Source organism: Pogoniulus pusillus, chromosome 40 (assembly GCF_015220805.1).
Source record: "Pogoniulus pusillus isolate bPogPus1 chromosome 40, bPogPus1.pri, whole genome shotgun sequence".
NCBI lineage: Eukaryota > Metazoa > Chordata > Aves > Piciformes > Lybiidae > Pogoniulus > Pogoniulus pusillus.
Window position 1 is genome coordinate 6,460,088 of NC_087303.1, and position 27,788 is coordinate 6,487,875.

Genomic DNA, 27,788 nt, shown 5'->3' on the forward strand with positions numbered 1-27,788 from the left:
AGACCCAGCTCCTGCTGCTGGCTGCAGCACCTGGAGACACAAAGCTCAGCTTGAGGAGCTGCCCCTGCACAGACCCAGCTGCTGCTGCTGGCTGCAACACCTGGAGACACAAAGCTCAGCTCCAGGAGTTGCTCCTGCACAGACCCAGCTCCTGCTGCTGGCTGCAGCACCTGGAGACACAAAGCTCAGCTGGGGCCACAAATCTCAGCTGGGGCCACAAAGCTCAGCTCCAGGAGTTGCTCCTGCACAGACCCAGCTCCTGCTGCTGGCTGCAGCACCTGGAGACACAAAGCTCAGCTTGAGGAGCTGCCCCTGCACAGACCCAGCTGCTGCTGCTGGCTGCAGCACCTGGAGACACAAAGCTCAGCTGAGGCCACAAAGCTCAGCTTGAGGAGCTGCCCCTGCACAGACCCAGCTCCTGATGCTGGCTGCAGCACCTGGAGACACAAAGCTCAGCTGGGGCCACAAAGCTCAGCTCAAGGAGCTGCTCCTGCACAGACCCAGCTCCTGATGCTGGCTGCAGCACCTGGAGCCACAAAAGCTCAGCTGGGGCCACAAAGCTCAGCTCAAGAAGCTGCCCCTGCACAGACCTCCAGAGATCATTGAGTCCAATCCCCCTGCCAAAGCAGGACCACAGAGGACTGCACAGGATGAATCCAGGAGGGTTTGGAAAGGCTGCAGAGAAGGAGGCTCCACAACCTCTCTGAGCAGCCTGCTCCAGGGCTCTGCACCCTCACACCAAAGAAGTTTCTCCTCCTGTGGAGCTGAAACCTTCTCTGCTCCAGTTTGTGTCCATTGCTCCTTGGCTCATTGCTGCTGAGCACCCAACAGAGCCTGGCCCCAGCCACTGCCCCCCACCCCTCAGCTACTGATGAAATCTCCTCTCAGCCTTCTCTTCTCCAGACCAAACACCCCCAGAGCTCTCAGGCTCTCTCCACAGGGGAGATGCTCAACTCCCCCACTCATCCTCATGGCTCTCTGCTGGCCTCTCTGCAGCAGGTCTCTGTCCCTCCAGAACTGGGCAATACAGCTGCTGTCAGGTAAGCTCTGCTGGCTTTCAGTTTAGTTTGAGGGTCTGAGACACAGAGGGAGAAAGAGAAGGCAGCTCTGAGCCCCTTCTGAGCAGCCTCCTTTGCCCAGGAGGGAGTTTGGATTCCTGTATTATATCCAACTGCTGTATCCTGGTGAACAGCAGGGAACAACCCCTGTGTGAGCCTGCTTGTACACTGCTGTGCTGGGCACTGAGCTTCACTCCCTGCTGAGCCCTGCCAGCTGCTCTGGGAGACTTCAAACAGCAGAGCAGGGAGAGGGGAGAGAGTCCTCAGGACGTTAGGGCTTGGAAGGGTGTGCCCAGGTGGGCAGCAGAGCCAATGGCATCCTGGGCTGGCTCAGGAGCAGTGTGGGCAGCAGGACAAGGGAGGTTCTTGTGCCCCTGTGCTCAGCACTGCTCAGGCCACCCCTGCAGTGCTGTGTCCAGTTCTGGGCCCCTCAATTCAAGAGAGATGTTGAGGTGCTGGAAGGTGTCCAGAGAAGGGCAGCAAGGCTGGGGAGGGGCCTGGAGCACAAACCCTATGAGGAGAGGCTGAGGGAGCTGGAGGTGTGCAGCCTGCAGCAGAGGAGGCTCAGGGGTGATCTTATTACTGTCTACAACTACCTGAAGGGACATTGTAGCCAGGTGGGGGTGGCCTCTTCTGCCAGGCAACCAGCAACAGAACAAGGGGACACAGTCTCAAGTTGTGCCAGGGCAGGTCTAGGCTGGATGTTGTTAGGAAGTTGTTGTCAGAGAGAGTGATTGGCATTGGAATGGGCTGCCCAGGGAGGTGGTGGAGTGCCCATCCCTGGAGGTGCTGAAGCCAAGCCTGGCTGGGGCACTTAGTGCCATGGTCTGGTTGACTGGATAGGGCTGGGGGATAGGTTGGGCTGGATGAGCTTGGAGCTCTCTTCCAACCTGCCTGATTCTATGATTCTATGATTCTATGATCGAGTCCCCAACCCCCCCAGGAGCTCCTAACCCACATCAAGCAGAGGGCAGAAGCAGCAGGGAGGTGCCCGAGGCGCAGCCGCAGGAGCAGGGGGAGGGGGACGGAGCTGAGCCTCACCTTGGCCAAGGCATCGCGGCCGTAGGTGGCCTCCTGCTCCGTGTGCTGCTTGTCGATCACATCCCGGCCCGTGGCCACGGTGCGGAACAGCAGAGCCTTCTCCACCAGCTCGGCCCTGGTGGACAGCAGCTCGGCGATGACGGACACCACCTTGTGGTTCTCGATCAGAGCAGTGTCGCCGTCCAAGGAGAACTTCAGGTTGCCCTGAAACCAGAAGGCAAAACTCTGAGCCTGGCTCCTGTGCACCAGAAGGAAGCAGAACTCTGAGCCTGGCTCCTGTGCACCAGAAGGAAGCAGAACTCTGAGCCTGGCTCCTGTGCAGCAGAAGGAAGCAGAACTCTGAGCCTGGCTCCTGTGCAGCAGAAGGAAGCAGAACTCTCAGCCTGGCTCCTGTGCACCAGAAGGAAGCAGAACTCTCAGCCTGGCTCCTGTGCACCAGAAGGAAGCAGAACTCTGAGTCTGGCTCCTGTGCAGCAGAAGGAAGCAGAACTCTCAGCCTGGCTCCTGTGCAGCAGAAGGAAGCAGAACTCTCAGCCTGGCTCCTGTGCACCAGAAGGAAGCAGAACTCTCAGCCTGGCTCCTGTGCACCAGAAGGAAGCAGAACTCTGAGTCTGGCTCCTGTGCAGCAGAAGGAAGCAGAACTCTCAGCCTGGCTCCTGTGCACCAGAAGGAAGCAGAACTCTGAGCCTGGCTCCTGTGCACCAGAAGGAAGCAGAACTCTCAGCCTGGCTCCTGTGCACCAGAAGGAAGCAGAACTCTCAGCCTGGCTCCTGTGCACCAGAAGGAAGCAGAACTCTGAGCCTGGCTCCTGTGCAGCAGAAGGAAGCAGAACTCTGAGCCTGGCTCCTGTGCAGCAGAAGGAAGCAGAACTCTGAGCCTGGCTCCTGTGCAGCAGAAGGAAGCAGAACTCTGAGCCTGGCTCCTGTGCACCAGAAGGAAGCAGAACTCTCAGCCTGGCTCCTGTGCACCAGAAGGAAGCAGAACTCTCAGCCTGGCTCCTGTGCACCAGAAGGAAGCAGAACTCTCAGCCTGGCTCCTGTGCACCAGAAGGAAGCAGAACTCTCAGCCTGGCTCCTCTGCACCAGAAGGAAGCAGAACTCTCAGCCTGGCTCCTGTGCACCAGAAGGAAGCAGAACTCTCAGCCTGGCTCCTGTGCACCAGAAGGAAGCAGAACTCTGAGCCTGGCTCCTGTGCAACCAGAAGGAAGCAGAACTCTCAGCCTGGCTCCTGTGCACCAGAAGGAAGCAGAACTCTCAGCCTGGCTCCTGTGCACCAGAAGGAAGCAGAACTCTCAGCCTGGCTCCTGTGCAGCAGAAGGAAGCAGAACTCTCAGCCTGGCTCCTGTGCACCAGAAGGAAGCAGAACTCTGAGCCTGGCTCCTGTGCACCAGAAGGCAAAACTCTGAGCCTGGCTCCTGTGCAACCAGAAGGAAGCAGAACTCTGAGCCTGGCTCCTCTGCACCAGAAGGAAGCAGAACTCTGAGCCTGGCTCCTGTGCACCAGAAGGAAGCAGAACTCTCAGCCTGGCTCCTGTGCAGCAGAAGGAAGCAGAACTCTCAGCCTGGCTCCTGTGCACCAGAAGGAAGCAGAACTCTGAGCCTGGCTCCTCTGCACCAGAAGGAAGCAGAACTCTCAGCCTGGCTCCTCTGCACCAGAAGGAAGCAGAACTCTCAGCCTGGCTCCTCTGCACCAGAAGGAAGCAGAACTCTCAGCTCAGGGCACTGGACTGGCAGTGCCCTGGCACCACAGCTTGTTCCTGAGCACTGGCAGTGCCAGGCTTCAGTATCAAACCCATTCCAGTGGCCACAATGTGGCCTGACCTGCTCTGCCTCCTGCCCTTCCCTAGCACTGGGGCACAGCTGCTGAGGTTTCTCTGCCCTCCTCCTGCAGCAAACTCCTCCACCTGCAGTGCCTCTCTCCTCAAGGAAACCAGAGCTGAGCTTCAGGGACACACTGCAGGAGGAGGCTCTGTGGGTCCCAGAGCAGTTGATGTGAAGGGAAGATTCCCTCAGAGCTCTCCTGGCTCCAGCTGTGCTCAAGGCTCCAGCACAAAGCCAAGCAGCATCCCTGCAGCAACAGCAGAGTGGGGATGGGGAGTGTGAGGGAAATGGGGACAGGGCAAGGCCTTTGACACTGTCCCCACAGCAACCTGCTGGCTAAGCTGTCAGCCCATGGCTTGGATGGCAACACTCTGTGCTGGGTTAGGAACTGGCTGCAGGGCTGAGCCCAGAGAGTGGTGGTGAATGGTGCCACATCCAGCTGGCAGCTGTCACTAGTGGTGTCCCTCAGGGATCAGTGCTGGGCCCCATCCTCTTTAACATCTTCATAGATGATCTGGATGAGGGCATGGAGTCAGTCATCAGCAAGTGTGCAGATGACACCAAGCTGGGGGCAGATGTGGCTGGGCTGGAGGGCAGAAGGGCTCTGCAGCAGGACCTTGACCACCTGCACAGATGGGCAGAGTCCAAGGAGATGGAGTTCAATAGCTCCAAGTGCAGGGTGCTGCACTTTGGCCACAGCAACCCCATGCAGAGCTACAGGCTGGGGTCAGAGTGGCTGAGAGCAGCCAGACAGAGAGGGATCTGGGGGTGCTGATTGATACCCACCTGAACATGAGCCAGCAGTGTGCCCAGGTGGCCAAGAGAGCCAGTGGCATCCTGGCCTGCATCAGCAATGGTGTGGCCAGCAGGAGCAGGGAGGTCATTCTGCCCCTGTACTCTGCACTGCTTAGACCACACCTTGAGTGCTGTGTTCAGTTCTGGGCTCCCCAGTTTAGGAGGGACATTGAGATGCTTGAGTGTGTCCAGAGAAGGGCAACGAGGCTGGGGAGAGGCCTTGAGCACAGCCCTAGGAGGAGAGGCTGAGGGAGCTGGGATTGGTTAGCCTGGAGAAGAGGAGGCTCAGGGCAGACCTTATTGCTGTCTGCAACTACCTGAGGGGAGGTTGTGGCCAGGAGGAGAGGACACAGCCTCAGGCTGTGCCAGGGGAGATTTAGGCTGGAGGTGAGGAGAAAGTTCTTCCCTGAGAGAGTCATTGGCCACTGGAATGGGCTGCCCGGGGAGGTGGTGGAGTCGCCGTCCCTGGAGCTGTTCAAGGCAGGACTGGACGTGGCACTTGGTGCCATGGTCTGGCCTTGAGCTCTGTGCTAAAGGCTTGGACTTGATGAGCTGTGAGGTCTCTTCCAACCTTGGTGACACTGTGGTACTGTGATGCTGTGGCAGCCAGGTGAGAGCTGCTCACCCCTTCACTGCCACACCCAACCTCCTGCTCAGAACACTTCCCAGCTCCCAGGGCTCAGTGGGCTCTCTGGAATGGGCAGGAATGTGATCTGGATGAGGCAGGAATGTGACCTTCCCTCAGTACTGCAGTGTCCTCTTTCACAGAGGCATTTCACTCAGCCCTGGGAGCAGAACAACCTTCCCCAGCCAGCAGATCTTCAGCTGCTCCTGCAGCAAGTGAAGTGTTGCTTCTGGCAGCCCAGGTGTGCTGGAGCCCTCCTGCAGCACAGTGCAAAGGGTTAACCCTCCTGGGGCAGTGGTCCTGACCCTGGCCCCAGGTCCTCCTGCCCCCTCCCCAGGGGTGGGTCAGAACACCACCAGCTGTGGTGGTTAGCCCACACCCCCCTATCAAAGCTGTTTCTCTCTCTCCCTCCCTGCCTCCCTGCTTGCCAGCAGCACTCTCCTGTCTCCTGGTACTCTGCTTTACCAGGTGCCCACGAGGGGACAAAACACTGCCACCAAACCTGGTTGTATTTACATGTTTAGAATCACAGAATCAGGCAGGGTTGGAAGGGACCACAAGGAGCAGGCAGTGCCAACCCCCTGCCATGCCCAGGGACACCCTACCCTAGAGCAGGCTGCACACAGCCTCAGCCAGCCTGGCCTCAACCACCTCCAGCCATGGGGCCTCAACCCCCTCCCTGGGCAACCCATTCCAGCCTCTCACCACTCTCCTGCTCAACAACTTCCTCCTCACCTCCAGCCTCACTCTCCCCACCTCCACCTTTGCTCCATTCCCCCCACTCCTGCCACTCCCTCACAGCCTCAAAAGTCCCTCCACAGATTTTTTTTGTAGCCCACTTCAGATCCTGGCAGGCCACAAGAAGGTCCCCTGGGAGCCAACTCTGCTCCAGCCTGCACAGCCCCAACTCTTTCAGGCTGTGCTCACAGCAGAGCTGCTGCAGCCTCTCAGCATCCTCCTGGCCCTGCTCTGGACACTCTCCAGCATCTCCACAGCCCTCTTGTCCCAGGGGCTCCAGAGCTGGATGCAGCACTCCAGGTGAGGTCTCAGCAGAGCAGAGGGGCAGAATCCCCTCCCTGGCCCTGCTGGCCACACTGCTGCTGCTGCAGCCCAGGCTCTGGTTGCTCTCTGGGCTGCAAGTGCACACTGCTGGCTCCTGCAATTGTTCCTGGTTCTCCTACCTACCTTTGAGTCTCTGGGAAGTTTAAGGCAGCAGCAGGCACACAGGAAGCTTACCAGGTGGAGAATGGCTGCCAGGATTTTGTAGACAGTCTGAATCTCCTCTTGCTTGAAGCCAATCACCTTCATGGCCTCAGCCACCGCCCTGAACTCTGCCCCGTCGCTGATGGAGCACTGAGGGCAAAGAGGGGTTTGGGACAAAGGAAGTCAGCACTCAGCAAGCAAAGAGTCTCAAAGCCACCAGAACCAGATGTGAGCTTTGCTGCTTCTCCCAGGCAAACCTGCTCCAAGGTTTCTCAGCTGAGTCTAATGCCCTGCTGCATGCTGCGTGCTGGACCTCAGCATAGAGAGACTCAGGGACTTGGAGCTGCTCAGTCTGGAGAGGAGAAGGCTCCAAGGAGACTTTATGGTGGCTTTCCAGTATAGGGGGTTACAAGAAAGCTGGGGAGGGACTTCTGAGGCTGTCAGGGAGTGATAGGACTGGGGGGAATGGAACCAAGCTGGAAATGGGGAGATTCAGCCTGGATGTTAGGAAGAAGTTCTTCAGCATGAGGGTGGTGAGACTCTGGCACAGGTTGCCCAGGGAGGTGGTGGAAACCTCATTCCTGGAGGTGTTTAAGGCCAGGCTGGATGAGGCTCTGGACAGCCTGATCTAGAATCACAGAATCAAGCAGGTTGGCAGAGAGCTCCAAGCTCCTCCAGCCCAACCTAGCACCCAGCCCTGCCCAACCAACCAGACCATGGCACTAAGTGCCCCAGCCAGGCTTGGCTGCAACACCTCCAGCCACAGCCACTCCACCACCTCCCTGGGCAGCCCATTCCAGTGCCAATCACTCTCTCTGGGAAGAGCTTTCTCCTAACATCCAGCCTATACTTCCCCCAGCACAACTTGAGGCTGGGTCCCCTTCTTCTGGCCCTGGCTGCCTGGCAGAAGAGCCCAACCCCACCTGGCTACAGCCTCCCTGCAGGCAGCTGCAGGCAGCAATCAGCTCTGCCCTGAGCCTCCTCTGCTGCAGGCTGCACACCTCCAGCTCCCTCAGCCTCTCCTCACAGGGAGATGACATCAAGCCTCCCAGTTTGGTGTCATTAGTCCCTCCCTCAAGGGGACACAGTCTCAAGCTGTGCCAGGGCACTGGAATGTCATCAAAAAACACATTCAAAGATTCACAGAATGGGTTGGGTTGGAAGGGACCTCAAAGATCATTCAGTTCCTACCCCCCTGCCATGGGCAGAGATGCCTCCCATCAGCCCAGGGTGCTCAAGGACTCATCCAGCCTGGTCCTGAACACCTCCAGGGAGGTTGTGGAGCACAGAAGCACCCAATGTGATCAAAGATCACATTGGGTGCTTCTGTGCTCCACAACCTCCCTGGCAAACCTGTGCCAGGCTCTCACCACCCTCAATCTGTGCCAGGGTCTCACCACCCTCACTCTCAACGCTCTCTTCCTCATCTCCATTCTCACTCTCCCATCTTCCAACTCAAATCCATTCTCCCTTAGTCCTATCACTACAAGCCCTTGTCACAAGTCCCTGCCCAGCTCTCCTGTAGCCCACTTCAGGCACTGGCAGGCTGTTCTAAGGTCTCCTTGGAGCTTTCTCTTCTCCAGGCTGAGCAGCCCCAACTCTCCCAGCCTGTCCTCATAGGAGAAGTTCTCCAGCCCTTTGAGCATCTCCCTTTCTCAAGCTTCAATCCATTCCCTCTTGCACTAGCAAGGCAAAAAGTCCCTCTCCAGCTTTCCTCTCACTCCCTTTCAAGCACTGGAAGGCTGCTCTAAGGTCCCCCCAGAGCCTTTGTGACATTGGTGAGACCTTTCCAGATCCAGCCCATAACTATTGGCCTCATCTCCTGGCAGCTCAGCAGCACACTTCAGGGATTCCAAGAAGCTTTTGGAAGGTGGAGATGAGTTACCTGCAACTCACTGGCAAGAGCCTCACCTTTATCTGTGCTCCAGGGCAGATGTAGCTGTATGCAGCTGCATCCTTCTTCAGGTGGAGAGAGTGCAGCAGCTGGTCAGAAGCTCCCTGGAGAAGCTGCACAAAAAGCATTTTAAGGAATGGTGAATGAAGGGGGGGAGAGGAAAAATCAAAATCATTTCTTTTCCTCTCCCTAATTCAGCTGCTTGAGCAGCAAAGCCAGAAACAGATCAGCTGAGGGCTGCAGAAGAATCAGCTGCAGGAGCTGGAGCCATAAGACATGCAAAAGGCACAGCCTGCAGCCCTGCAGGGCTCTGACCACCAGCAGGGAGAGGTTGTCTGAACAACTGGCACAGAATCCCAGACTGGTTTGGGTGGGGAGGGACCTGTAAAGCTCATCCAGGCCAACCCCTGCAGCCAGCAGGGACATCCCCACCCAGAGCAGGCTGCTCACAGCCCCACATAGCCTCCCCTGCACTCCTGCCAGCCATGGGCAGCTCCCAGCTCTCTGGGCAGCCTGGCACAGGCTCTCCCCACCCTCACTGCCAAACATTTCTCCCTTCTCTCCACTCTCAAGCTCCTCTCTCACCTTCCAACCACCCCCCCTTGGCTTGGCCCAGCAGCTCCTGCTCACAGCTCTGTCCCCAGCTCTCTGCTGGGCCCTTCCAGCACTCCAAGGCCACCAGGAGGTCTCTCTCCCCTGTCCTGCTGAGTGGCAGGAGTGGTTAGAAAAGAACCCTGAGCCTCTTCCCAGACCTGTTTACACCTCTCAGAGGCCACAGATGTGTCTTGGCAAACACATTCAGCTTCCCTGCTCCAGACAGAGGCTGTCCAGCTGGGAAGTGCCACAGTGCTGAGGAAGGTGCTGAAGTGCCAGCCTGGAGCACAAAACAAACCCAAGTGCCCCTCAGTGCAAAGCTGACAGTAAAGGTTGTGCCAACCATGCCATATCCTGGCCAAGCCTCTCCCCAGAGGACACCCAAGGGAAGCATCATCCAACATGGAAGACATGAAGAAGAACTCCCCTAGAAGGAGGAAGTCAGCTTGGTGCATGAAATTCCTCCCATGTGGCCCAGAGCAGCCAAAGGGATTGGACTGCTCACAGATGAAGCAGGGAGCCCCAGCCCAGTGTCCTCCTCCTTTGCTTTGTGCTCCTCTTTTGCACTTCACAAACGTGCTGGTGTGGGCTGGAGGGCAGAGGAGAAGTCAACCTCCCCTTGCTCCTTCCCCAGAGCAGGCAGAGAACCTGAGCTCACCCAAGCTGCAGCAAAGCACACAAGAGGGGGGCAGCTTTAGGCACTGGATTGTTTCCCCTCCCCCCCCTGCCAGCAAGCAAACACCAACCTGGTAGAAGGAGTGGAAGCTTCGTTCCCCAGGCTGCTGCACAATCACTCGGGACTGTGGGGACACAAAAGGCAGAGGTGAGGGCTGCTGCATGGGGGCACCCTGCCAGGACAGCTCCAAGCTCATCTCACACCAGGGTGAGCCTGTCAGGAGCTTCAGTGAGGTGTGACTGTGGAGTTTGGCATCACAAAGCCCTGCCCTGGCTAACAGCTGCACTGTCCTGCTTCCAACCAGGAAGCCCAGGAGGCAAGCACAGGACTGTGCTCCTGGAGGAGTCAAATCACAGAGCCCAGGATGTTAGGGCTTGGAAGGGACCTCTGGAGAGCTTCAGTCCAACCCCTCTGCCAGAGCAGGGCCATAGGATCTAGCATAGGTCACACAGACAGGCAGGGCTGGGAAGGCTCCAGAGAAGGAGACTCCACAACCTCTCTGGGCAGCCTGTGCCAGGGCTCTGGGACCCTCACACTCAAGAAGTTCTTCCTCATGTTGAGGTGGAACCTCCTGTGCTGCAGTTTCCATCCCTTGCCCCTTGTCCTATCCCAGGGCACAAGTGAGCAGAGCCTGTCCCTGTCCCTTCCTCCCTAGTAGGTCAGTAGGTCAGAGAGGTTCTCCTGCTCCTCTGCCCTGCTGAGGCCACATCTGGAGTACTGTGTCCAGTTCTGGGCCCCCAGTTCAAGAGGGACACAGACCTGCTGGAGAGAGTCCAGCACAGAGCCACGAAGATGCTGAAGGGAATGGAACAGCTCTGTTAGGAGGAGAGCCTGAGGGAGCTGGGGCTGGGAGCTGGGAGAGGAGGAGACTGAGAGGTGACCTCAGCAGTGTTGATAAAGATGTGCAGGTGAGTGGCAGGAGCTGGAGCCAGGCTCTGCTGGGGGATGCCAGTGCCAGCACAAGGGGCAGTGGTGGAAGCTGAGGCAGAGGAAGTGCCATGGAGACAGGAGGAGGAATTTTTCCCTGTGAGGGTGGCAGAGCCTGGCACAGGCTGCCCAGGGGGGCTGTGGAGTCTCCCTCTCTGGGGAGATTCAAACCTTGCCTGGATGGTCCCTTCCAGCCCCTGACACTCTGTGGTTCTGTGATTGCTGACCCCCACCCCTCAGATACTTACAGACATTGACCAGGTCCCCTCTCAGCCTTCTTCTCCCCACTCTAAGGAGCCTCAGGTATCAAACAATCAACCAAGCAATTTAGTTGCAGAGCTATTGAATGTCTGGGAAGGAAAAGCAGGACTCTGACTACAACCAAGCCTAGGCCAGGGGAAACCTTCTGACACCAGAGCATTGTTTTAGCAACAGCTCCACCTCCAGAGCACTCAAAGCAGTGTGAGACAGCACCAAAAGCTCTGTTAGCTGCAGCAGAAATCCAACCAACAAGCAATGGAGCCGAAGGCTCCAGACACACACAGACAGCCTGAGCTGTGGAGAGAGACAGGAGAGCTGCTCCTGCTGCAGTGCTGCTTGTCTTTGATAGAGCCATAGAATCACCCAGGTTGGCAGAGAGCTCCAAGCTCCTCCAGCCCAACCTAGCACCCAGCCCTGCCCAACCAACCAGACCATGGCACTAAGTGACCCAGCCAGGCTTGGCTGCAACACCTCCAGCCATGGGCACTCCACCACCTCCCTGGGCAGCCCATGCCAGGAATGGAGTCCATCACTTTGGACCACAGCCTCAGCCCCCTCCAAATCATAACCAAATTTCACTTGGGTGCTTTACTCATCCTAAGAATACAAAAGGAACCATCAGGATTTAGGTCACTGCAGCTGCAGCCTCACCTGCTGGAGAGCAGCCCTGAGCAGAGGCACTTGGGGGTGCTGCTGGAGGAGAAGCTCAGAAGCAGCCAGCAGTGTGCACTTGCAGCCCAGAGAGCCAAGCAGAGCCTGGGCTGCAGCAGCAGCAGTGTGGCCAGCAGGGCCAGGGAGGGGATTCTGCCCCTCTGCTCTGCTCTGCTGAGACCCCACCTGGAGTCCTGCATCCAGCTCTGGAGCCCCTGGGCCAAGAGGGCTGTGGAGATGCTGGAGAGTGTCCAGAGCAGGGCCAGGAGGATGCTGAGAGGCTGCAGCAGCTCTGCTGTGAGCACAGCCTGAAAGAGTTGGGGCTGTGCAGGCTGGAGCAGAGGAGGCTCCCAGGGGACCTTCTTGTGGCCTGCCAGGAGCTGAAGGGGGCTCCAAAAAAGCTGGGGAGGGACTTTGGAGGCTGTGAGGGAGTGGAGCAAAGGTGGAGGTGGGGAGAGTGAGGCTGGAGGTGAGGAGGAAGTTCTTGAGCAGGAGAGTGGTGAGAGGCTGGAATGGGTTGCCCAGGGAGGGGGTTGAGGCCCCATGGCTGGAGGTGTTTGAGGCCAGGCTGGCTGAGGCTGTGTGCAGCCTGCTCTAGGGTAGGGTGTCCCTGGGCATGGCAGGGGTTGGCACTGCCTGCTCCTTGTGGTCCCTTCCCACCCTGCCTGATTCTGTGATTCTTTTCTGCAGGGAAGTGCCAGAGGATAAATATTTGGGGTCGTTGTGGCTGTGTGTGGCTCTGGCTGAAAGAAGCATTTGGTCTGCAGACAGACTTGAGGGAAATAAAGGGAGAGGGCAGAAAAAGACAAAGCAGAAGGCAGCAGCAGCAGCTGAGGGCAGACCTGGAAACGAAAGGCAGAGCTGTGAGTGCCTCACAGCTGGTGAGACCTGGCAGGAGATCAAGCTCAGCTTCTGCACACACTTCTCATATCCCAATGTTTTCAGCCACCACTTAATGACCTCAAAAAACCCAAATCATGCTGCAGGTGACTTGGAACATATCACCCCAAGGCCACCAACAGACCAGCCAGGGCTGTGGTAGCACTGCAGGAGGACACTGCTCAAGCACTGCTGCTGCTGACAGACCTGGAGAGCTTCTGCCTTTATTTACCAGCCAGGACTCAGTGTGGAACTCAAAAAGGAGAAGCTTTGCAGGAGTTAGATTCATAGAATCACAGAATCATGGAATGGTTGAGGTTGGAAGGGACCTCAAAGCTCAGCCAGTTCCAAGCCCCCTGCCATAGGCAGGGACACCTCCCACTAGAGCAGGCTGCTCAAGACCTCATCCAACCTGGCCTTGGACTTTGAAGATCATTTAGCTCCAACACCCCTGCTGTATGCAGTCATCTGCCACTAAAGCAGGTTGCTCAGTCATAGAATCAAGCAGGTTGGCAGAGAGCTCCAAGCTCAGCCAGCCCAACCTATCCAACCAAGGTCATCCTGTCCAGCCCTGCCCAACCAACCAGACCATGGCACTCAGTGCCCCAGCCAGGCTTGGCTGCAACACCTCCAGCCACAGCCACTCCACCACCTCCCTGGGCAGCCCATTCCAATGCCAATCACTCTCTGACAGGAACTTCCTCCTCACATCCAGCCTAGACCTGCCCTGGCACAGCTTCAGGCTGGGTCCCCTTCTTCTGGCCCTGGCTGCCTGGCAGCAGAGCCCAACCCCACCTGGCTACAGCCTCCCTGCAGGCAGCTGCAGGCAGCAATGAGCTCTGCCCTGAGCCTCCTCTGCTGCAGGCTGCACCCCCCCAGCTCCCTCAGCCTCTCCTCACAGAGCTGTGCTCCAGGCCCCTCCCCAGCCTTGCTGCCCTGCTCTCAACACCTTCCAGCACCTCAACATCTCTCTGGAGTTGAGGAGCCCAGACCTGGACACAGCACTCCAGGGGTGGCCTGAGCAGTGCTGAGCACAGGGGCACAAGAACCTACCTTGCCCTGCTGCCCACACTGCTCCTGAGCCAGCCCAGGCTGCCATTGGCTCTGCTGCCCACCTGGGCACACTGCTGCCTCCTCTGCAGCTCCTCTCTCCCATCCCTTTGCTCGAAAGGAAAACTCTCTGATGGCAAAGCAGCTACTGCCAACAATACCCTCTCCTTTCCCCAGCCTCTAACCTCCCAGCCAGGGGCCTCACCTTTTCCAGTAAGTAGTTATTGATGTGCCCCCCAATGGGGTCTCCTTTGAAATCAAAGTTGATGTCCATGTACTTCCCAAACCTGCTGGAGTTGTCGTTGCGGTTGGTTTTGGCGTTGCCAAAGGCCTCCAACACGCAGTTGGACTTCAGCAGGATGTTCTTCACCCTGCAGCAGAGAGAAAGGGAGAGCAGAAACCATGGGATTCATTTCCACAGGCATTGCCCCTCCAGAAGGGTTCAGCAGCAGCTGAGCTGTCTGGGATGAGGTTTTGGTAGCTGTGTGAGAGCAGAGTCCCCATGGGAAATCAGCTGGGAGCTGTGGGCAGCGTTCCCTGGAGCCCAGCAAATTGAGTTGTGGGATCACAGACTGCTCTGGGTGGGATGGGACCTTCAAGATCAACCAGTTCCAGCACAAGGTGCTCAAGGACTCATCCAGCCTGGTCCTGAACACCTCCAGGGAGGTTGTGGAGCACAGAAGCACCGAACGTGATCTTTGATCACGTTCGGTGCTTCTGTGCTCCACAACCTCCCTGGCAAACCTGTGCCAGGGTCTCAGCATCCTCAACCTGTGCCAGGGTCTCACCACCCTCAACCTGTGCCAGTCTCTCCCCACCCTCACTCTCAACCTCCCCTCTCTAAGCTCAAAGCCATTGTCTCTCACCCTGACACTCCCAGCCCTTGTCCAAAGTCCCTCCCCAGCTCTCCTGGAGCCTCTTCAGGTGCTGGGAGGCTGCTCTGAGGTCTCTCCAGAGAGTACAGGTTCAAGAAGGCAAAGTGCAAGGTCCTGTACCTAGCTCAGAGCAACCTTTGATATGAATCCAGGCTGGGGGATGAGGAGACTGAGAGCAGCCCTGCAGAGAAGGGCTTGGGGGTGCTGGGCAGGGAGAAGCTGGGCAGGAGGCAGCAATGGGCACTGGCAGCACAGAAGGCCAGGGGCAGCCTGGGCTGCATCCAAAGCAGTGTGGGCAGAGCTGTAGAGAGGAGATCCTGACCCTCTGCTCTGCTCTGCTCTGCTCTGCTCAGATCTCACCTGCAGGGCTGGGGCCAGCTCTGGAGTGCTCAACACAAGAAGGACCTGCACCTGCTGGAGAGGGTGCAGAGGAGAGGCCATGAAGATGATCAGAGTCTGGAGCACCTCTGCTATAAGGACAGGCTGAGAGAGTTGGGATTGTTCAGCCTGGAGGAGAGAAGGCTCCAGGGAGACCTCAGAGCTGCATTTCAGTATCTTCAGGGGAGCTCCAGGCAGGCTGGGGAGGGACTGTTCAGAAGGGGCTGTTGAGTGGGGACAGGATGAGGGCAATGGTTTGAAAGTGGAGCAGGACAGGTTTAGGTTGGAGTTCAGGAGGGAGTTCTACACAATGAGGGTAGTGAAACACTGGAACAGGTTGCCCAGAGAAACATAGAATCATAGAATCATAGAACCAAGCAGGTTGGAAGAGAGCTCCAAGCTCAGCCAGCCCAACCTATCCCCCAGCCCTATCCAGTCAACCAGACCATGGCACTAAGTGCCTCATCCAGTCTCTTCTTGAACACCTCCAGGGATGGGGACTCCACCACCTCCCTGGGCAGCCCATTCCAGTGCCAATCACTCTCTCTGCCAGGAACTTCCTAACAACATCCAGCCTAGACCTGCCCTGACACAGCTTCAGCCTCTGTCCCCTTCTTCTGTCCCTGGCTGCCTGGCAGCAGAGCCCAACCCCACCTGGCTACAGCCTCCCTGCAGGCAGCTGCAGGCAGCAATCAGCTCTGCCCTGAGCCTCCTCTGCTGCAGGCTGCACCCCCCCAGCTCCCTCAGCCTCTCCTCACAGGACTCACAGCACCTCAGCAGCTCTCTGCAATGGAGGAGCCCAGAACTGGACACAGCACTCCAGGGGTGGCCTGAGCAGTGCTGAGCACAGGGGCAGAAGAACCTCCCTTGTCCTGCTGCCCACACTGCTCCTGAGCCAGCCCAGGATGCCATTGGCTCTGCTGCCCACCTGGGCACACTGCTGCCTCCTCTGCAGCTACTATCCACCAGTATCCCCAGCTCCCTTTCTTCCTGGCTGCTTTCCAGAGATGTGGTGGAGGCTCCATCCTTGGAGATACTCCAGGTCAAACCTGTGCTGACTCTGAGCAGCCTGCTCTAGCTGGATATGTCCCTGCTGCCTGCAGGGGGGGTTGGACAAGATGACCTTCGAGGGTCCCTTCCAAGCCAGCACACTCTGTGACTGGCATTAGCACACAAGACACCTACCAACACGATGCTGGCAGCCCACACAGGGACCCACAACCAAAGCAAGCTCTTGCTCTGCCTTTCACTCACCTCTCCACCTCAGCCCTCTGCCCAGGGTTGGTGATGGCAGCTATGTACTGCATGATGTATTTGCTGGCCTCTGTCTTCCCAGCCCCGCTCTCACCTGGGAGTGCAAGCACAAAGATGTCACAGCAGAGCACACAAAGCCAAGCAAACTCCTGGCCTGGGTCTTAATTGTACCTAAAAGAGTGCTTGGGGGTGGAGGTGGGGGGAGGTTGTTGCTGGTTTATCGAAAGCAATGCACATTGCCTGCACTTTGAACACCTCCTAGACACAGCCCTGCCCCTGCTGCTGTGCTGCCACGGGGCAGGATTCCACAGGTGGGCAAAAGCCTGGCACAGAACAGATCAAAAGGAATATTGTTAGTGCAGAAAGCCTGGCATGGTGAGGCTGGGCCAGCAGCAGCAGCACAAGGGGCCTCTGTTGAGCACCCCAGTGTGGGGGCTTGTGCTTTTCAGAGCTGTGAGAGCATGGGAACATCAAGGAGAAGAAGTGCCAGGATCCAGCCAGGCACTGTTCACAGTCCAAGCCCTGCTCTCACTGCTACAGCCCCCAGCAGACATCCATCAGGCATCAAACAGGGCACAAAAGAGCTGAGGGACAAAGGGCAGCAGTGCTGGAGACAAACAGGGCCCTGCTCTCACTGTGCCCACTGACACAGGCAGAGCAAGCAGAGGCTCACAGTGGAGCCATCACTGTGCACACTGGGATGCAGCTAAGGACAGACAGCAGCTCATGGACCATAGAATGGGTTAGGTTGGAAGGGATCTCAAAAGCTCAGCCAGTTCCAACCCCCTGCCATGGGCAGGGACTTCTCCTGCTAGAAGAGGTTGCTCAAGGACTCCTCCAGCCTGGTCCTGAACACCTTCAGGGAGGTTGTGGAGCACAGAAGCACCCAATGTGATCTTTGATCACATTGGGTGCTTCTGTGCTCCACAACCTCCCTGGGAAAGCTGTGCCAGGGTCTCACCACCCTCAACCTCTGCCAGGCTCTCACCACCCTCACTCCTCCTCCTAGCATCCACTTTCAATCTCCCCTCTGCCACTCCAAACCCATTCCTCCTCCTCCTATCCTTACCACACCTTGTCAATAGTCCCTCCCCAGCCTTCCTGTAGTCCCCTTCAGATCCTGCAAGGCCACTCCAAGGTCTCCTGGAAGCCTTCTCTTCTCCAGGCTGCAGAGCCCCAACTGAAGAGTCCCTCACAGGCTGCAGTGGCTGCTGCAGGAGCTACACAGGTCACTCACTGCAGTTTGCTGCCCTTCACTGCACATCAGAACCTGTTCCAGCTCCCTTCACAGAACTACAGAGTGTCAGGGGCTGGAAGGGACCTCCAGAGCTCAGCCACTCCAACCCCTGCCAGAGCAGCATCACCTGGAGCAGGTCACACAGGAACACAGCCAGGCAGGATTGGAATATCTCCAGAGAGGGAAACTCCACAGCCCCCCTGGGCAGCCTGTGCCAGGGCTCTGCCACCCTCACAGGGAAGAAATTCCTCCTCATGATTCCAGGGCACTTCCTATGCCTCAACTCCCACCATTGCCCTTGTCCTGGCTGGGCATCCCCCAGCAGAGCCTGGCTGCAGCCTCCTGCCACTCACCTGCACATCCTTATAACCATTGCTGAGGTCACCTCTCAGGCTTCTCCTCTCCCAGCAGCACAGCCCCAGCCTAAGCCTCAGCTTCCATTGACCCCTGTGCTGTCACTGTGCTTCTGTGCTCCACCTGGGCAACCTGTGCCAGTGTCCCACCTCCCTCAACCTCTGCCAGTGTCCCACCTCCCTCAACCTCTGCCAGTGTCCCACCTCCCTCAACCTCTCCCAGTGTCTCCCCACCCTCAGCTTGTGCCAGTGTCTCACCACCTTCTACCTCTGCCAGTGTCTCACCACCCTTAACCTGTGCCAGTGTCTCACCACCCTCCACCTGTGCCAGTGTCTCCCCACCCTCAGCTTGTGCCAGTGTCTCAGCACCCTTAACCTGTGTCAGTGTCTCACCACCCTCCACCTGTGCCAGTGTCTCCCCACCCTCAGCTTGTGCCAGTGTCTCAGCACCCTTAACCTGTGTCAGTGTCTCACCACCCTCCACCTGTGCCAGTGTCTCAGCTCCCTCAACCTCTGCCAGTGTCTCCCCACCCTCGACCTGTGCCAGTGTCTCCCCACCCTCCACCTGTGCCAGTGTCTCCCCACCCTCCACCTGTGCCAGGGTCTCACCTCCCTCAACCTGTGCCTATCTCTCACCTCCCTCACTCTCAAGAACCCCTTCCTAACATCCACTTTCAATCTCCCCTCTGCCACTCCAAACCCATTCCTCCTCCTCCTCTCATTCCCCCTCCTCCTCTCATTCCCAGACCCTATCAATAGTCCCTTTCCAGCCCTGCTGGAGCCCTCTTCAGCTCCTGGCAGAGAGCAGAAACAACTGCAGAGGCCAGCGGGCAGGGGCTGCAATGCAAACGAGCAGGAGATGAAGGAGGCTCCCTGGGACCAAAGGCTGCCCTTAGCCAATGCGCTCCCCGCCAGGAGCCTGCAGCCGCCCGGGGCGCAGCGCAGCGCAGCGCAGCTCACCCGAGATGACGATGCAGGAGTCCTTGGAGCGCCTCTTCATCGCCTTGTAGGCGGCGTCGGCGATGGCGAAGAGGTGAGGAGGTCTCTCGTAGAGCTCCCTGCCTTTGTACTGCTCGATCGTGTCCCGCCCGTAGATGTTGAGGTTCTTGTAGGGGTTCACGGACACCACCACCTCCCCTATGAAGGTGTAGATGCGACCCTTCTCGAACCTGCCGGCAGGAGAGCGAGGGGAGGGAGGCACAGGGTCACTGAACCAGTCACTGAACCACAGCCTCTGAACCACAGCCACTGAACCAGTCACTGAACCACAGCCTCTGAATCACAGCCTCTGAACCACAGCCACTGAACCAGTCACTGAACCACAGCCTCTGAACCACAGCCTCTGAACCACAGCCTCTGAACCACAGTCACTGAACCACAGCCACTGAACCACAGCCTCTGAACCACAGCCACTGAACCACAGCCTCTGAACCACAATCACTGAACCACAGTCACTGAACCACAGCCACTGAACCACAGTCACTGAACCACAGCCTCTGAACCAGTCACTGAACCACAGTCACTGAACCACAGCCACTGAACCACAGCCTCTGAACCAGTCACTGAACCACAGTCACTGAACCACAGCCACTGAACCACAGTCACTGAACCACAGCCACTGAACCACAGCCACTGAACCACAGTCACTGAACCACAGCCTCTGAACCACAGCCTCTGAACCACAGCCTCTGAACCACAGTCACTGAACCACAGCCACTGAACCACAGCCTCTGAACCACAGTCACTGAACCACAGTCACTGAACCACAGCCTCAGAACCACAGCCTCTGAACCACAGCCTCTGAACCACAGTCACTGAACCACAGCCTCTGAACCACAGTCACTGAACCACAGTCACTGAACCACAGTCACTGAACCACAGCCTCTGAACCAGTCACTGAACCACAGCCTCTGAACCACAGTCACTGAACCACAGTCACTGAACCACAGCCTCTGAACCACAGCCACTGAACCACAGCCTCTGAACCACAGTCACTGAACCACAGCCACTGAACCACAGTCACTGAACCACAGTCACTGAACCACAGCCTCTGAACCACAGCCTCTGAACCACAGTCACTGAACCACAGTCACTGAACCACAGCCTCTGAACCACAGTCACTGAACCACAGCCTCTGAACCACAGCCTCTGAACCACAGTCACTGAACCACAGCCACTGAACCACAGCCTCTGAACCACAGTCACTGAACCACAGTCACTGAACCACAGCCTCAGAACCACAGCCTCTGAACCACAGCCTCTGAACCACAGTCACTGAACCACAGCCTCTGAACCACAGTCACTGAACCACAGTCACTGAACCACAGTCACTGAACCACAGCCTCTGAACCAGTCACTGAACCACAGCCTCTGAACCACAGTCACTGAACCACAGTCACTGAACCACAGCCTCTGAACCACAGTCACTGAACCACAGCCTCTGAACCACAGTCACTGAACCACAGCCACTGAACCACAGTCACTGAACCACAGTCACTGAACCACAGCCTCTGAACCACAGCCTCTGAACCACAGTCACTGAACCACAGTCACTGAACCACAGCCTCTGAACCACAGCCTCTGAACCACAGTCACTGAACCACAGCCTCTGAACCACAGTCACTGAACCACAGCCTCTGAACCACAGCCTCTGAACCACAGTCACTGAACCACAGTCACTGAACCACAGTCACTGAACCACAGCCACTGAACCACAGCATCAGGGAGTCTCAAAACCACAGAATCACAGAGCCAAGCAGGTTGGAAGAGAGCTCCAAGCTCCTCCAGCCCAACCTAGCACCCAGCCCTGCCCAACCAACCAGACCATGGCACTAAGTGCCCCAGCCAGGCTTGGCTGCAACACCTCCAGCCACAGCCACTCCACCACCTCCCTGGGCAGCCCATTCCAGTGCCAATCACTCTCTCTGACAACAACTTCCTAACAACATCCAGCCTAGACCTGCCCTGCCACAGCTTCAGCCTGGGTCCCCTTCTTCTGTCCCTGAGGGCCTGGCAGCAGAGCCCAACCCCACCTGGCTACAGCCTCCCTGCAGGCAGCTGCAGGCAGCAATGAGCTCTGCCCTGAGCCTCCTCTGCTGCAGGCTGCACCCCCCCAGCTCCCTCAGCCTCTCCTCACAGGGCTCTGCTCCAGGTCTCTGCTCTAACACAGAGGCTCACAAGGTCTGGGGCCTGGAGAATAAATCTGATGAGGAGCAGCTGAGGGAGCTGAGGATGGTGACTGTGAGGAAGAGGAGGCTGAGTGGAGACCTCATTGCTGTCTACAGTTAACTGAAGGGACATAGTGGAGAAGATGCTGCTGGGCTCTGCTCACAGGGAATTGGAGACAGAACAAGAGGGAATCACAGGATCACAGATGTCAGGGGTTGGGAGGGACCCAAAGAGCTCATCCAGTCCAAACCCCCTGGCAGAGCAGGACCACACAATCCAGCTCAGGGCACACAGGAACACATCCAGACAGGGCTGGGAAGGCTCCACAGAAGGAGACTCCACAACCTCTCTGGGCAGCCTGTGCCAGGCTCTGGGACCCTTCCAGGCAAGAAGTTCCCCCTTGTGCTGAGCTGGAACCTCCTGTGCTGCAGCTTCCATCCACTGCTGCTTGTCCTAGCCCAGGGAGCAGTGAGCAGAGCCTGTCCCCCCCCCCCACTACTGACCCCCCACCCCGACCCCCAGCCCTCAAATAGCTACAGACATTGATCCAATCCCCTCTCAGTCTTCTCCAGACTCTCAGCCCCAGGTCCCTCAGCCTCTCCTCCTCAGGCAGTGCTCCAATGTCCTCATCATCCTCAAGCTGAGGCTGGGAAGGTTTAGACTGGACATTAGGCAAGAGTTTTTCATGGAGAGAGTGGTCAGGCACTGGGATGAGCTGCCCAGGGATGTGCTGGAGTCACTCACCCTGGATGTGTTTAAGGATGGTTTGGATGTGGTGCTTGGGGATGCAGTTTAAGGTGGATCTTGTAGAGTAGGTTCTAGTTTGGACTTGATGCTCCTGAAGGGCTGTGCCAACCTGGATGCCCCTGAGGTGCTGTGCCAACCTGGATGCCCCTGAGGGGCTGTGCCAACCTGGATGCTCCTGAGGGGCTGTGCCAACCTGGATGCCCCTGAGGTGCTGTGCCAACCTGGATGCTTCTGTGCCTCTGTGTCACTCACCAGTTGCCCCTTTCAGGCTCAAGCCACCAGCAGCCTGAGCCATGGCTGCACCACACAGGCACTGCCTCACCACTGCAGCCTGGGAGGCACCACAGAGTTACAAGGAGTGGAGGCAAAGCTGGCCTGGAGCCCTACCAGCCGCAGGGAGCTGCCTGCTGCTCCTGCCCTCGCAGGCACCGAGCAGCAGAGCTGCACTGCAGGCAGCCCCTGCACTGCTGCTGCCATCCTGCTGCTCCTCAGCATGCTCAGGGACTTCTGTGCCATTAACATGCTGCTGGGAATGCATCAGGAATGCATTGGCTGGGGAGGGACCTGTAAAGCTCATCCAGTCCCACCCCTGCAGCCAGCAGGGACCTCCCCACCCAGGGCAGGCTGCTCACAGCCCCACACAGCCTCCCCTGCACTGCTGCCAGCCATGGGCAGCTCCCAGCTCTCTGGGCAGCCTGGCACAGGCTCTCCCCACCCTCACTGCCAAACATTTCTCCCTTCTCTCCACTCTCAAGCTCCTCTCTCACCTTCCAACCATCCCCCCTTGGCCTGGCCCAGCAGCTCCTGCTCACAGCTCTGGCCCCAGCTCTCTGCTGGGCCCTTCAAGCACTCCAAGGCCACCAGAAGGTCTCCCTGCAGCCTTCTCTCCTCCAGCCTGCCCAAGCCCAACTCTCCCAGCCTGGCCTCACAGCAGAGCCCTGCCAGCCCTGCCAGCACTGCTGTGGCCTCCTCTGGCCCTGCTGCAGCAGCTCCCTGCCTGTGCTGAGGGCTGCAGACACAGGCTCCAGGGGGGGTCTCAGCAGAGGGGCAGAATGTTTCTAAGCAGCTCTTCAACAGGATTCCAGTGAACACAATTTAATGTTTGCCCAACTGACTGCAGGAACTCTGAGAGAGTTGGGGTCAAGGGCTCAGTGTCCAAATGGAGACCCATGACAAGTGGCAACCCTGAGGGGCTGGCATCAGGACCAATGTTCAGCATCTTTGTCAGTGCCATGGGCAGAGGGATTGAGGCATCCTCAGCTGCAGAGGCCACCAAGCTGTGTGGTGATGATGAGACACTGCAGAGAAGGATCCATCTAGAGGAGAGGCTGCAGAGGTTGGGGCCAGGCCAACCTCATGGAGTTCAACAAGGCCAAGTGCAAGGTCCTGCAGCTGGGTCAGGGCAATCCCAAGCACAAATCCAGGCTGGAAAACAGCCCTAAGGAGAAGGGCTTGGGGGGTGTCAGTTGGTGCCAGAGTGCCCAGGAGCCAGCACTGGTCACTGGCAGCCCAGAGCCAGCTGTGTGCTGGCTGCAGCCAGAGCAGGGAGAGAAGCAGCAGCACAGGGAGGGGATTCTGCCCCTCTGCTCTGCTCAGCCCTCACCTGCAGCACTGCCTCCAGCTCTGGGGAACCCAGCACAAGGACCTGGAGCTGCTGGAGAGAGTCCAGAGGAGGCCACAAAGATGCTCAGAGGGATGGGACAGGACAGGCTGGGAGAGTTGGAGCTGTTGAGCCTGGAGAAGGCTCCAAGGAGACCTCAGAGCAACCTTCCAGGGCCTGAAGGGGCTGCAGGAGAGCTGGGGAGGGACTAGTGACAAGGGCTGGGAGGGACAGGAGGAGGGACAATGGCTTTGAGCTGGGAGAGGGGAGGTTGAGAGTGAGGGTGGTGAGAGCCTGGCACAGGTTGCCCAGGGAGGTTGTGGAGCACAGAAGCACCCAATGTGATCAAAGATCACATTGGGTGCTTCTGTGCTCCCCAACCTCCCTGAAGGTGTTCAGGACCAGGCTGGATGAGGCCTTGAGCAACCATTCTGTGCTCCACAACCTCCCTGGAGGTGTTCAGGACCAGGCTGGATGAGGACTTGAGCACCCTGTGCTGGGTGGATCTGTCCCTGCCTATGCCAGGGGGGTTGGAACTGGCTAAGCTTTGAGCTCCCTTCCAACCCAACCCATTCTTAAGGTGGCAGAGGAGCACAGAAGGAGTTTCTGAGGAGCAGCTGAAGAATCCCATCCAGCACTGCTGCTCCTCGGGAGAGCAGCCAGGGAGATGCCCATGTGCACGGCAGTGCCCACAGCCTGCCCTTCCGTCTGGCAGCATTAGATGGCACCAACAGACCTCGGCAGCAGCCTCCTGGGCACCGATGGATTCCACACCAGCTCCAGCTCTGCTTTATCCAATGCCTTTCCCATCCCCTGGTGCTGACAGCCCTGCCACGGTGCTGTCGTGGGGAGCAGATTCATGCAGCAGCATCTCGGCAGGGGCACTCGCAGCAGGCGCAAGGCAAACTCCAGCCGCTGGAGCCGGCGCTGGAATTCCACATCCCAAGGGTGGCTTTGCCTCTGGTCCCAGCTTCCCCCAGCAGCACCTCCAGCAAACAAAAAAAACGACTCAGTTGCAAAACCTCTTTGTGTTTGCATTGGGTTTGCACTGCAGCAGACCTGATGGGCACGGCCCAGAGCCCAGAATGCAGAGTTGGGGTTCTGCAGAGAGCTGCTCTTTGAAAGAGACCTCTCAGGCTATGAGCAATCAGCAACAGCAGCTGCAGCTCAGCAGCGAGCAAAGGAAGCCAGGCCAGGCTGGGGGATGAGGAGGCTGAGAGCAGCACTGCAGAGAAGGGCTTGGGGGTGCTGGTGGGGGAGAAGCTGGGCAGGAGGCAGCAATGGGCACTGGCAGCACAGAAGGCCAAGGGCAGCCTGGGCTGCATCCAAAGCAGGGTGGGCAGAGCTGCAGAGAGGAGATCCTGACCCTCTGCTCTGCTCTGCTCTGCCCTGGGGAGACCTCACCTGAAGGACTGGGGCCAGCTCTGGAGTGCACAAGAAGGACCTGCACCTGCTGGAGAGGGTGCAGAGGAGAGGCCATGAAGATGATCAGAGTCTGGAGCACCTCTGCTATAAGGACAGGCTGAGAGAGTTGGGATTGTTCAGCCTGGAGGAGAGAAGGCTCCAGGGAGACCTCAGAGCTGCATTTCAATATCTGCAGGGGAGCTCCAGGCAGGCTGGGGAGGGACTGTTCAGAAGGGGCAGTTGAGTGGGGACAGGATGAGGGCAATGGTTTGAAAGTGGAGCAGGACAGGTTTAGGTTGGAGATCAGGAGGGAGTTCTGCACAATGAGGGTAGTTTAATGGGGCCCTCAGTACAAGAGAGACCTGGACCTGAGAGGAGAGGGGCCAGAGGAGGCCACAAAGATGAGCAGAGGGCTGGAGAGCCTCTGCTGTGAGGACAGGCTGAGACAATTGGTCCTGCTCAGCCTGGAGAGGAGAAGGCTTCAGGGAGACCTTAGAGCTGCATTTCAGTATCTGCAGGGGACCTCCAGGCAGGCTGGGGAGGGACTGCTCAGAAGGGTTTGTAAGGACAGGAGAAGGAGCAGTGGTTTGAATCTGAAGCAGGGCAGACTTAGGTAGGACATCAGGAGGAAGTTCTGCCCTGAGCCACTGGAACAGGTTGCCCAGGCTGAGGCCCCATCCCTGAAGACATTCAGGCTCAGCCTGGAGCTGGCCCTGGGCAGCCTGCTCCAGCTGCCTGCAGGGGGGTTGGATGAGATGACCTTGGAGGGTCCCTTCCAACCTGATGCAATCTGTGCAGTGCAGGCAAGCCTGGAGTGAACTCCAGAACCACAGCCTGAGTGACCAAAAGGCTCTCTTTACTCCCTGGGAAGCCAGGAGGTGAACTCAGGTACACAGGAAGCCTCCTCATATTCTCAGCCCTTGGCATCAGCCATGCCTCATTGCAATTCTCTGAAGCAGAGAGCAGCTGGGGACTGTGCTGGGTGGAAGGTATCAGCCAGGCAGAGGGGACAGCTGGGTGCAAAGAGATCAGATACCAACTGCTGCTGAGCTGCTGGCCTCAGCACCATGCCAGGGCCACGGACACAGGAGAGCTTAGGATCACAGGATCACAGGATATTAGGGCTTGGGAGGCACCCAAGGAGATCATTGAGTCCAACCCCCTGCCAGGACCACACAGTCTAGCACAGATCACAGAGGAACACACCCAGACAGGCCTGGGAAGGCTCCACAGAAGGAGACTCAACAACTTCCCTGGGCAGCCTGTGCCAGGCTCTGGGACCCTTCCAGGCAAGAAGTTCCCCTTGTGTTGAGCTGGAACCTCCTGTGCTGCAGCTTCCACCCACTGCTGCTTGTCCTAGCCCAGGAGCAGTGAGCAGAGCCTGTCCCCCTGCTCCTGACCCCCAGAGCCTGTCCCCCTGCTCCTGACCCCCAGAGCCTGTCCTCCACTCCTGACCCCCAGAGCCTGTCCCCTGCTCCTGACCCCCAGAGCCTGTCCCCCACTCCTGACCCCCAGCCCTCAGACAGTTACAGGCATTAATTCAATCCTCTCTCAGTCTTCTCTTCTCCAGACTCTCAGCCCCAGGTCCCTCAGCCTCTCCTCATCAGGCAGTGCCCTCCAGTCCCCTCATCATCCTTCTAGCTCTCTGCTGGATCCCCTCCAGCAGATCCCTGTCCCTCCTCAACTGGGCAGCCCAAAACCGAACGCAGCATTCAAGATGAGGTCTCAGCAGGGCAGAGCAGAGGGGAAGGAGTAAAATCAAACAGACACCTCACAGCTCCTCCTGAGGAGATCCAATCACCCTGGGACACACATCTGTAATGGAAACCAGTCCAACCAAATCAGCAGAGCCTTCATCTTTTTGGAGCTGGGCCACCCACAAGGCAAGGTGCCCAGTGGAGAGCCAGCTGCTCACCAACAGGCACTGCAGGGCAAGCACAGAAGCACTGCTGCAGGCAGTGCTGCTAATGGTGATGAGCACAGAGCAGACTCTGGAGGAGGTTTTAGGCACAGAGCAGACTCTGGAGGAGGTTTTAAGCCACATCATAACGCCAGACACGCAGCATGGGGGTCTTGGGCAGCACAAAGAGGTTTGCTTTAGCTGTCATGAAGCTCTTCAGCCATCCCTGCTGAAGAGCTCTGCCAAGTCACCATCACAGCACTCAATACTTTGACCTCTCCCTTCAGTCATCAATTATGTAAAGTCTCAGGAGCAGAGCAGAGTTTAAGTTTCCTCCCCTGACAGCTCAACTGCCTCACAAGCTGCACCTCCAGATTTGCCTCTGCCCCCTGCCCATCGCTGGCCACTCCTGGCTTACCCCCAGGGAACCCTCACCCAGGGCACAGCTCAGCTCTGGAGGTGGCCTGGACAGACCCAGCAGTTGGACTTCGTAGATGCACAGCAAGAGTTGGGTTGGAAGGGACCTGAAAGCTCAGCCAGCTCCCAACCTCTCTGCCATGGGCAGGGACAGCTCTCACCAGCACAGGATGCTCAAGGACTCATCCAGCCTGGTCCTGAACATCTCCAGGGAGGTTGTGGAGCACAGAATGGTTGCTCAAGGCCTCATCCAGCCTGGTCCTGAACACCTTCAGGGAGGTTTTGGAGCACAGAAGCACCCAATGTGATCTTTGATCACATTGGGTGCTTCTGTGCTCCACAACCTCCCTGGGCAACCTGTGCCAGGGTCTCATCACCCTCAACCTGTGCCAGGCTCTCACCACCCTCCCTCTCAACCATTTCTTCCTCATCTCCACTCTCATCTCCCCTCTCCCAGCTCAAAGCCATCGTCCCTCATCCTGCCACTCCAAGCCCATGTCATAAGCCCAGACCTGGCCATGCTACCTGCCTGCTTCCCCCACAGCTCCAGCCTCAGGCACAGCTCACACTGGGCTTTAATCTCAAGTTTTAAAGGGTTTCACAAGTGGTGGTCCTGGTGTCAAAAGGTTCTGAGGTTGTGGTTTTAAAAGGTTCTGTGGTTGTAGTTTTAGCAGGTTCTGAGGTTGTAAAGAGGTTCTGAGGATGTAGTTCTAAAGAGGTTCTGAGGTTGTAGCTCTAAAGAGGTTCTGAGGTTGTAGCTTTAAAGAGGTTGTGAGGTGGTGGTTTTAAAAGGTTCTGAAGTTGTGATTTTAAAGAGGTTCTGAGGATGTAGTTCTAAAGAGGTTCTGAGGTTGTGGTTCTAAAGAGGTTCTGAGGTTGTAGTTCTAAAGAGGTTCTGAGGATGTAGTTCTAAAGAGGTTCTGAGGATGTAGCTTTAAGAGGTTCTGTGGTTCTGGTTTTAAAAGATTCTGAGGTTGTAGTT

The 27,788-nt window shown here is 57.6% G+C and overlaps 1 protein-coding gene across 3 annotated transcripts in view; it reads right to left on the reverse strand.

Moving 5' to 3' along the window:
* The window catches only part of MYO1D (myosin ID), a 271,655-nt gene that overhangs the window by 163,936 nt on the left and 79,931 nt on the right, over nucleotides 1–27,788 (reverse strand). For all 3 annotated transcript variants that reach the window (XM_064174228.1, XM_064174227.1, XM_064174229.1), the window contains exons 2-8: nucleotides 18,531–18,739; nucleotides 15,981–16,074; nucleotides 13,679–13,844; nucleotides 9,776–9,829; nucleotides 8,453–8,548; nucleotides 6,575–6,691; nucleotides 2,100–2,303 (exon numbers count right to left, since the gene is read on the reverse strand). In XM_064174228.1, the coding sequence (XP_064030298.1) occupies nucleotides 2,100–2,303; nucleotides 6,575–6,691; nucleotides 8,453–8,548; nucleotides 9,776–9,829; nucleotides 13,679–13,844; nucleotides 15,981–16,074; nucleotides 18,531–18,739 (940 nt within the window). The remainder of the gene's footprint in view (nucleotides 1–2,099; nucleotides 2,304–6,574; nucleotides 6,692–8,452; nucleotides 8,549–9,775; nucleotides 9,830–13,678; nucleotides 13,845–15,980; nucleotides 16,075–18,530; nucleotides 18,740–27,788) is intronic.